The sequence below is a fragment of the Solanum tuberosum genome, unplaced genomic scaffold (assembly GCF_000226075.1).
Source record: "Solanum tuberosum cultivar DM 1-3 516 R44 unplaced genomic scaffold, SolTub_3.0 scf00322, whole genome shotgun sequence".
NCBI lineage: Eukaryota > Viridiplantae > Streptophyta > Magnoliopsida > Solanales > Solanaceae > Solanum > Solanum tuberosum.
Window position 1 is genome coordinate 447,341 of NW_006239245.1, and position 11,379 is coordinate 458,719.

General features: G+C 32.6%; 1 protein-coding gene and 1 long non-coding RNA gene across 11 annotated transcripts in view; both read right to left on the reverse strand.

Moving 5' to 3' along the window:
• Positions 1 to 1,471: 1,471 nt before the first annotated feature.
• Positions 1,472 to 6,327, reverse strand: LOC107063229 (uncharacterized). The gene is made up of 3 exons (XR_001475160.1): positions 5,878 to 6,327; positions 3,872 to 3,943; positions 1,472 to 1,558 (listed from the first exon to the last, which is right to left on the reverse strand). It is a non-coding gene; the product is annotated as an uncharacterized lncRNA (long non-coding RNA).
• A 1,718-nt stretch (positions 6,328 to 8,045) lies between these two features.
• Positions 8,046 to 11,379, reverse strand: part of LOC107063227 (uncharacterized) — a 6,268-nt gene continuing 2,934 nt past the window's right edge. For 2 of the 10 annotated variants that reach the window (XR_001475153.1, XR_001475155.1), the window contains exon 2: positions 9,431 to 11,379. This exon is cut by the window's right edge and continues 29 nt beyond it. Coding sequence is in view for 3 of the 10 variants with exons in the window: in XM_015314821.1 (XP_015170307.1) it covers positions 9,111 to 9,238; positions 9,322 to 9,423; positions 9,518 to 9,545 (258 nt within the window). In the remaining 7 variants the exon portion in view is untranslated. The other 8 variants (XM_015314822.1, XR_001475154.1, XM_015314823.1 and 5 more) reach the window with 8 other exon arrangements.

An 11,379-nucleotide genomic window follows, 5' to 3' on the forward strand; every position in this document is an offset into this window, starting at 1 on the left:
GAGAGATTAGATGAAACCAGAGAAAATTATCACAATATATATAAACCAACCCATTTATTTAAAACTAAATTAAAAAAATATCTGATGAAAAATTAAAACCAAAAGACAATTGAGGTGAAAGCATGCGAAGAACTAAGAAATTAAAGCCAAAAATTAAAAAGAGATGTGTCAAATTACCTGAAAATTGAAGTTGCACTCAGAGAATATGGCATAAGCTTTTATCTTCCTCTTGATCAGTGGATAGATGAGACTCATGAGAGCACTGAGATGGAGCTGGTAGAAGCAGGCATGAATGCCACGCCCAGTAAAGCCATGACTACATTACCACGTGGAGTAAAGATGGAAGCAAGGATATGATTGAAATGACGAAAATTCCCTTGACAAATTAAAAAATGACAATAAACAGACATGTTGATACCATGTTGTTACCCATGCTTCTAATATAGTAGAAAGACGAACATTTAGTTAAACAACCAAGAACTTTCCAAAAAAAATTATAAATCAAAAAGAAACTAAACAATTGTCAAAGTACACTAAATACTCATATAATATTGGACAGTAACTACTGTTACAACTTACGAGAGAAAATATGTTAGGGAGTGTCACTCCCAATGGACCCTGCAGTGCGTGATTCGAATTTAGTCAGAGCACGCCAATATGAGCTCCGGACACCGGGCGTGAAAACCCCCAAAAAAGGGGGTGCTCTACAGGCAAAATACAATTCTCACAATCAAAGAATAAATGGAACAGATATATTGGAGAACTTCCTACTATTGCTACTCTGACTTTCAGCAATTTCCTTCAAACTAGTCCAAGACTTCTTCTTTCTCTTACTGGATGTTGAGACAGTCTTCTCAGCATCTGTCATGGATGAACCATCCTGAGGTTCAGCTTTCTTCTTGGACCCTGTTCTATTTCTTTTCCTCTTCTTCGAATCCAACAGAGAAGTAACCGTAACTGTTGACAATGGAGTTGCAGGACCAGCCATAGGATCATCTCCAACTAGTTCAGATGAAACAATTACATCTGTGGTACTGCCCCCTAAAACATCGAACTGTTCAGACTTTTGGGTTGCTGATTCAGTAGTGTTAACTCTTGTCTTATCGATCCTAGCCACTGACGTATCCAAATGTTCAGCATTGCTGATTCAGTAGGATCAACTCTTGCCTTATCAGTACTAGCCACTGATGTATCCAAATGTTCAGACTTATGCATTGCTGATTCAATAGGATCAACTTTTGCCTTATAGATACTGGCCACTAACGTGCGCAAATGTTCAGATCTTTGCATTGCTGATTCAGTAGGATCAACTTTTGCCTTTCGGGTTGCTGATTTAGCAGGGTCAACTGTTAAAGTTTTTGGTTTAGCAGGATTTAGGCTTTTCATATAGCCTCTTGGGGTTCCTCTCTTTAGATTCCGATGTGAGCAGAAATGACACTCATATACAACTGAGTTCTTCGGGGGAATACCGGATGTCTTGCGTTTCATTCGTGCCTTTCTTTTGTTCTTCTCAATCCGTGCTGTACAATTGTAGCCAGCCTGAAGGATAGATTCACACCTGTGAAATATCAATTATAAGTTAGTATGCAAGCCTCGAAAAAGGATGAAAAGTAGACAATGACTCATTCAACATGAAGGTGGCCAAAATTCAAAGTGATTAGTATAAACTTTTAAGAAGAATAAATCAACTCCACACATACATTGTGATTTTTGAAATAGTAGAAATCAGAAGAAGGAAAAACAACTTATTCTACTCAGAAGTTAGCTATGTAACACATAAATGTGAAGTACTAAAAAAACACGTGAGTGCTCTTCCAGAATCTGAGTCCTGAGATATAAAAAATACCAACTAGGTATAAATAAGATGAGACTAATAGAACATGAAGGACCAAGTCATTTTTTGGTTTTCTGTACTTTTATTTAGTTAGTCGTACAACCTCTAGAAATCCATGCAGATTTAGCTAAGCTTAGAACATGGTGAAAGCAAAAACCCTTATGAGTGATACCAACTAGTTGGTTATAGCTTTCCCCTAGGCCTTTGATCTAGTTATAAGAGTGTAGCTCATGATTTGTGGGTTCGACACATCACAAATTTGAACCCCGCTACAGAAAAAAGCATGCTATTAAAAAAGGAGAGGAGTAGATGACACTCATATTATTCAATGAGTTTCGGAACGTGCATCGCTGGACTTGGAGGATTTCCCAAGTATCGAAAAAAGAAATTGGTTATGGATTTGATGTTCTGGTTACACTTAAGCGAGAGATTTGATGGAGCACTCACTGACAATTTCATGAGGATTATTGAAACTTCTATTAGAGCACTTGCAGGAGTTGAAGACCCTGATATTGCTACAAAGCAGAAGAAGATATCCCCTTTCTTACCGATCAGACGTCACAGGACCTCAAAAATTTATTCAAGCAGTTGAGTCAACTAGTTCAGGACAATTCACGGGAGTGACATTTCCTGAAGGGAAAGTATCCTGGATAAGAGATGAAATTGAACAGTATCATCAGTCCTTTCTCTGGAGTCTAGTCTTTACTGTTCCTGTTTTCCTAACCTCCATGGTGTTCATGTATATTCCTCGTCTAAAGGATGGCCTAGAAATTAAAGTTGTCAACATGCTTAGCGCCGGAGAGATCTTGAGGTGTGTGATCCGGTGCAATTCATCATAGAACGTCGTTTCTACACTGGTTCGTACAATATAAAAAAGTGAGATCTAGGAGGGTAGAGTGCCGGCAAACCTTGTCCTGACTCCTATATTAGGATACAAAGGTTGTTTCCAATAGACTCAAGAAAACAGTGCAAAGCAGTCCAGAAAGAGAATAAGCTAAAGTGAAAGCATAACAAAGCATTTTGAACAGTACAACAAAATAATACGATAATCAATGTTCAAGAAACAAAGGATAGTAACAGAAATTACAACTACTTGTATGGACGGATAGCAATACAACACATTACTACCTAGTAATGTTCTATAACCTCCTACATTAATTTGTGTCCTCCACAAGCTCCAATCTAAGGTCATGCTCTCAATAAGCTAAAAACTACGTCATATCTGATCTAATCACCTCTCCTAAAACTAACCATAGTCAACCTCTCACACCTTCACACATTTGTGCATCTGCATCTCCATGCCTGAACCATCTCAGTATAGCTTCCCGCATCTTGTCCTCCACCAAAACCATTCCTACCTTATCCCGAATATACTAATCTCTAATCCTATCTCTCTTACTATACCCCTACATCCATTAATGAACAAATATCCATTTTTCAACCCATCACAAAATTAACAAAGTATGTATTCATAAATGCAAGACAAATCAAATAAAAAGTTTATAAAAAGCTCAAACCTTTGACATGTAAATAATGAAGGGTCAGGTGGAACACCCAAAGACTCAATTGATACAGCTAATCTCTGCCCAAAAAACGCACCAAGTGAAGGTATGTAACCTTCGCCACTAGCCCAGGTAGCAATATCCTTTATATGCTCCAATTTCAGCATCGATTTCGCATTAACATGAATTTGTTTCTTCTTCACACCTGATTCTTCTCTTAATGTAATTGAACCAGGTGTTTTACCAACTCCATTCTTCCTCGATGATTTCTTACCCATCATTACCATCAGAGATGGTTTTTCGCCGTCGCCGGAGTCGATAAAGGGAACCGCCGCCGACTTCCTCTGGGTACGTGAAGCTGATATAAGCTATATTGGGTTGGTTTAGAACCCTCGTAGTATATGAGAAATATTTTCTATCACTTCCTTTTCATAAGGTCAAAACTATGTACCCAAAATGTTTGTGAACGTAAATTTCATCAAGTATCACGGAAAGGAAAGCAGAAATTAAATTCGAAGGAGAAGTAATATCGAACCTCACAAATTGTAAATCAGATCGGTCGACTGAAACAGGAAGCTCCAACTGCAAGCCAGACGGAAAAAGGGGACTGAGAAGGGAAAATCGAAGAAGGAAATCAAGAATTTAGGAAGAACAAATCGTTCTTAAAGCTGAAATAGCTTAAAAGGCTACAGCAAGCTGCTAATGTGGCAGATTGGGAACAAGTGCAACCTAAAATTAACAAGAATGATGAATATACCCTTGATGACAGGCAGGTCTGATTGAATTTTAAGAGATAACTACTTTTTTTAAATATTTAAAATTGTTAATTATTGTGATTTATAGTAGTACTTTTTACAATATCTTAAAATACTAGTATAAATGTTATTTCCTCCATTCCAATTTATGTTGTATCAATAGAATTTTGAGAGTCAATCTTTTTTTATTTTATATATCTTTAAAATATTTTAAGTTGTTAGTTATAGTATTTTTTTTACGTAATTGTTTACATCCCTACTCTATTCAAATAGGGCGAAACGTCGCGGTGACTCAAAAAATAATTAGTTGATTCAATTTTGAAAGAATTTTAAGAATAAACGAATTTTAAAGGAGTCGCCACCTAATTTTAGGAAAAAACTAGGAAGTCATTAAGTGATCTACGAAACCAAGATTCTAGGTAAGGGGTTCAAGTTATATCGAAGGGAAGGTGTTAGGCATCCTTCGAAATCCACAACTGTGGGTCCCGACTGAATTCATCTTTTCAAATTGAGAAGGAGAATAAAATAATGTACAAATATAATAAACATGCAATATACACAAGTAATAAAGTAAACAAGTAATATGAGAAACGACCTAATATTTGTCTATCGTCAACAAAATACATAATAATTAATATAGTATTCGAACTTTATTCGAATGATTTCGGTAACAACCGACTTCGGGGTATCTGTAAAGACACTTAGTAAAAGTGTTAGTACTAAATATATATGAATAAAAAATAAATGAATCAAATAATAACTTAAAAATAAAAACCCGTCTTATTAACATAGGATGCCTTGGAAATCGACGGTAATTTCTTCATCGACCATTTTGAACAAACAAAATATATGAACTTAAACTAAATTTTCGTCTTTTGGAATGTGGAGGCCTCCAAAACCGACGGAGAGATTTTTCATTGGCCAATTAACTTAACATTTTTAAATACAAAATCCAATAAAAAAAAACTAATAGAAACAAAATAAAAAAATAAAAAAAAGATAACATAAAGTAGAAACAATGACCAAACATTAACAATATAACTCACTGAGAATTCTTATAAAAATAAAAATGTGTGACATCCACTCTAACCAAATTAACAGTAGCCAAACATAAATAAAAATGAAATAACGGTGAATAAATAAACTAATGAGACAAATAGTGAGCATACATAATGAAATATTACGGAGAAGATGAACTTTCAATGGAAAATACTACAACCTCATAAACAAAGTTAAACCCACCCAACAAGCATATAACAAATTTAGAAACTAAAATACCAAATAATAATAACCTTTAAAACTTAGGATATCACAAAATCAATTTTAAATGTAAAACAATCGCAACCCAATGTACATATATAATTCAATATAAACAATATACTACTACTAATAATAATAACAATAATAATAATAATAAAAAATAATAATAATAACAAAAAAAGAAAGAAAAGCAAATGCATGATAATATCGGTAAAATAAATCAACAACTTAAAGAAAATCACACTAACCAACACTCTTATATTTAATTAACAATTAAAAATCATCACTGTGTCATTTTAAGAAATTGGGAGAAAACAAACTATCATTAATTAATAATAACTTTAGTATTAGTCACAAATAAACAAACTAATCAAGAATATTAGCCACAGATAAACAAACTAATTAAGAATAGCTAATCACAATAGTCAAAATAAACTAAACAAAATAATGGATGCAAACATCATTCATGAACACTAAAACAGTAAAGACAGACCTTAATAACAAGAAACAAAGTAATAAAAGTTACCGATCTCGGAGTTTGAAACTTCTGATTGTTGTTTACCGAAGCCGGAGCCGCTCCTTTGAGGTGGTGCTTGTTGGTGGTATGGTTTCTATCTCGCCAGGGAGCTTGAGCTAACCGTTGAGGCTGTTAGTGGTCTGGTTCGTTTGGTGGCTCACTAAAAATCGGTAGTTCGCCGGAGAGATTGGAGCTTGGAGCTCAACGTGAGGATAATGAAAAGGGGTTTTCGGTATGGTTCGCCGGAAAATGGAAAGGGAAAAAGGGGTTGTTTGGCGTTGATACTTCACTAGTCAGTGAGAATGGAAGAAAAATCATTGGGGTTTTGATTACAAAAAAAAAAAAAAAAAATGGTATGGAGATGGCTTGTTTTGGGGTCTTTGGGTGGTGGAGGCTGAGGGAGAAAAAATGGGAGAGTAAAAAATTAGGGTTTTCCCTTTTGGAAATTCGTCCCTCCTAAAAAATAATTCACCCTCACTTATTTTTTAACCTAACCAAACATTATATAGGAAATAATTGTTAAATGGGTTCAATTTATGGGCTTGGAATTGTGGCTCAAAATTATCGATCAAATAAAATATTTGTATTTGAATTAATTTTTAGATTGTGTAAAATATCAGAATGAATATTAATAAATGTAACAAATAAAATGAATATTAAAAAAGGTATAATTAACGTAACTAATGACATGTAAAAATGCAATTTTAAAATTAACTGATAAAAAATGCTAAATAAGGATAGTTATCGATAAACTTATTAAAAAATTTATTTTGAACTATTAAATAAATAAAACTTAAAAGTTACGAATTTTGAAAATGTTAGGCCAAAATTAGGTGTCAACAGTAATTTTCAAATATATAGCAAACTAAAAAGAAAAGTAAAACATACAAATTAAAATGAAGAAAAGCACATAAATTTCATAAAAACAACTCAGCTAGAAGCAGATATGTCGAGAAGGGGGTGTCTGCTTCTAACCCCCAATTTATGTAATGTAGTTTGATTTGATATGAAGTTTAAACAAAAATAAAAATTTATGAAACTTATAGTCTAAAATAAGTTATAAATATTTATGTGACTATAAATCATTTCATTATGAAGAAAATGGGCATTTTAAAATTAAATTATTACCAAATATAGAAATATAACAATCTTATGAAGACCGACTAAAAAAAAAGTGAATAGTATAAATTGAAACAGTTAAGCTAACGATTCTAACATTGTTAAGTATTTTTTTCAGTTGGAATGGTTAGAATACATAATGATGAATGATGATATGGGCAAATTGATCCAAGTGTGCAAAAAGATTATAGAGAGTACGATGAGATCAGTTTTTGGCCAACAATATTTTTAGCAAATTTACCAAAATGCCTTTTAGGGATCATATTGCAAAAGGTGGGAGTTATGTGACATTGAGTAGAAGTTCAGGATAGTTTTGTCATTTGAAGCTCCAAAAAGACAAAGAATCCCCTTCTCAAGCAAAACAATGCACAAAAAGTAACAAAGAATAACCATATTGCACTCAAAATTATTTTTAAAGACTCTAAGCTGACATGTTGACCTGCTGTGTGGTTATTGCCACTTATTATATATATAGTAGTAGAAGTAGAAGTAGATAGAGTATTTTGATATTAGATATATGTATTTTACTAGATAAGTATGCCGTGCAAAGCACCCCCCAATAATGGAAGTCCACATATTCTTCATTTGTTTGTCTCAAACGACGAAATTAAATAACATATATATTCAGATAATCTAATAGATGGATGGCTTAATTTGAATAAAATGTGTTTTTATTCCCTGAATTGGCTAAAAAAGATGCCATCCTTCTAAAACAAAAAATGGTAAAAAAATTACAAATCAACAAGAATTCACATGGACAAAATAAAGCTCTCATAGACCTCTAAATAGCGAGATGACTTTGGTGCTTGAAAGGTCTAGTGCACATATAACTTGATAATAAAAGCATCTGAAATTTTTAAAAAGAATGTATCCACGCCTATTTATACAAAAGAGGAACACAATATGTAGTAGTTGTGAAGAAACAAATGTGGAACGCCATACATTTTTCACTTTCCACAAAAATAACCAATTTTTTCAACTAACTAAAAACATCACAATGTGTCCCTCATGCCATCTAAAACTTCAATTTATAAAATTTCCTGAAAACATCCCTCTTATAATCATCTGATTAAAATTTCTCTCCATATTTTTTTTATATAAACATAGAGTAATTAAAATTTATATGCATATAAAAATCACAAAATTCTATCAAGATATCTAACATTTATGTTTATATAGACTAGACATTTATGTTCCCATCATTGCTCATAAAAAAATTCAGACCATCTACAAACTCTGTCAATCAGTCATTTTGAATCGAGAGCTTCGGAGATTAAAATAGAATACATGAAGTATTTTTTTTTTCCACAAATGCTTGCATAAATTTGTATCTTGCTTTAGACTCTTCCTCCAATCCTCTTCGCATCAGATATCCTCCTACAATCCATCAATAGTTTCTACTTGAGCTATAGAAACATATAAAACAGAATACTATGCAAACCATCAGCACATTTTTTGGTCTCATCCCTAAACAATAATTTAAAAATTATGCTATATCAGTCCCAACTAAATGAACAATATTTATTATTTCAGGCATATTAGATTATAAATTTAAATAGTCACTTTAGCAAGATGGATGAGTAGATATAAAAATTTAATGCTACTTAGAATGAAGGATATAAAGAAGATTTAGACAATTTATAACTTAATTTTAAGAATTAATTGCACTTACTGAGAGCTTGTCATAGCAGTTACATCTTTAATGCATTGCAGACAGATTCATAGAAGAATTATTGTATGTTCTAGCAGCGAGAAGGAGAATTATATTTACAACTACAACATTCTATGTTTTTCCTTCCTGAAATATAAGAATGTCTAAGCAAGTCTACATAAAACCATAGAAAGATGGATACATGTGATTCTTATAGATACAATTCCTGTGTCAAATAAAATATCTATTATTTTTATTTTATTTTTAAAATCTTCTTAATATCTATATGTTTGGCATAGAATAACTGAAGGTTGACAGAAAAATGATCAGAAAAATAGAATTAAAAAGGGAGACATATCAGCATATGCAAAGTTGAAATTTGGAAAGAGAAAAGAAGTAGAAAAAGGGAGACCAAAGAAAAATGTTGTGTTTAGAGGCCAACAAAGTAGAAGTACAAAAATGATATTTACAATTACCAGGTGGATAAGATGGATCTGAAAATGTCGGGGTATGTGATGCAACCTTTTGTTTCGGCTAGAGCAACCATTACTATAATAACTATTGTTTTACAGAGAGAGAGAGAGAGAAGTTCACATTTTGCTGCAAGCCAGGGAATCATGGATGACCAAATATGTTATAATATGCAATCATATTTAAGATAAGATGATTAATGTGTAACTTACTTTGAAATGAATATTTTGAGACATCCAATACATGTGATGAAGACCTCTGAGGAGGAAGTAGTTGATTTTTTTCTCGTGACAAAGTAACCTGCAAATAGAAGACTGCAAGCAACAAAGAATATAACATTAGCTTGGGGGAAAAGAAAATTTAAGAATAATCAAATTGAAAAGTAAATCAGAATCAAATTTGAGCTTCAAATAGAAGATCCACGGCAACGACGACATTGTGACAAGAAATAATTACAATGATGTTCAATAAATTTTATGTATCCAATGAAATCTACAAATAAATCGAGCTTAAGATCAATATAAACACTTATACAACCTCTATAACGACATCGTGCATCATATCAATTTCACCTCTCATACAAATCTTACTGGTTCAATTATAATAGTTAGTGAGCTCAATAATGATGTAGTAATTGAAATTAGAGAAAAAAGAGTGTGTGAATAAGACTTCACACTATAATTTGCGATAAAAATTATATCTGTCAACTGTAACAAAAGATTATAATGCATGTATTTGATTTGTGATATCCTCCCTTCATATTAGAAAGACTTAAATGCCACAAAGTTATTTCAACCCAAGATATAAACATACGAGCGAATTAACGGTTTACATATATAAATTTTGTATCAATCTATTCTATCAGCAAATGCATTTGCTATTGCTATTGCTATTTTCAGTGTAGGTGATCAACTATTTATTCTTAAACAGAAAACTATCAAGTATATTTCCGCTTTGTTGTATTGTTGATGGAGATAATATGATAGCAGTACTGAAACAACGAAGGTGAAACAAAACAAAGCGAAAAATATTGAGAAGATTACATAAGTCGTTTCAGAAAAACAGGATCATATAGCTTTGATAAATACATCAAGAGAAGCTAATCTGAAAATATACCATCACCTAAGAAGATTAAGGAAAACAAAAGAAAATTTAAGATAAAAGATTGAATAAAAACTGAAGAAGTCGTGGAGTTTCTACAACTACATGGTGGATTTTCAGAGCCACGGTAATGAAAAAACACCCAAAGGCTTAAGCTTATAGACACATGAGAGAACTTGTATGTTAATAGGTGAAATATTTAAAAATGACAATATAGTCAGAATGCTAATTTAATCCTTTGCTAATCTTCCATATCGTACAACCAGTTCTTCGAGACATGGAACATAATTGTTCTCCTGCAGAGATACATATTATCCCTCCGAATCAAACCATAGATACTAATTGTTCTTCTTTATAAAAAATCCCCAATTCTGTTTCACTGTCACAGAAAAAACCTTAATTCAACTATGTTTGCTCATTGTCACATTTAAGGAGATTTTTCTTGTCAGGTGGCAATAGTCTATATAATCCGCATTTTCTAGCCCTTTTATTAGCATGTTTTTTTTCCAATCTTAATCATTTATGATTCCTACAAGACATCTATGCAACTTTTCTATTTTTTGTACTAGATATTTTCTAAGGATTAAGGAATAAGGCATGAAAAGAATACGAAAGTTTGAATTGAGTGCAAAATTGATTAATGTGTATATATGCTTATATGTAGTCACTTGTCACAAACAAAAAATTAGGTAAAACTACAATATGTACACATAAGTAATTTATAAGAAAAAATCGTAGAAGAGCAAAACTTACCACACCCTGAAAACTATACAAATGTAGAAATATACAAACCACAACAGAGAGCAAAAGACAGGATAGTCAGATCAGAAGTAACAACCTGCTGCAGAGAAAGCAAAAGAACTGAACTATAAAGAAACTAAAAAAGAATAGATCAAGGAGAAACAAAAGCCCACACTGGATTCAAGTTCAGCCAAAAAGATGGGAAGTTGTACTAAATAAGGCTTTAACGATCATCAACATTTTTTACGCCTTTTCAGAACAACAAGAACCAAAAGAGGTGTGAAATGGAACGAATGTATTATATTACCTGTAAGGCTTCTTCAAGAAATGGTTGGTATTTGGAATTCTAAGCAACCCCACAAACAAAATCAGTACAACTCATGCCTAATACTGCTGCTAACAACATTAGCAGCTACGACACTTTCACA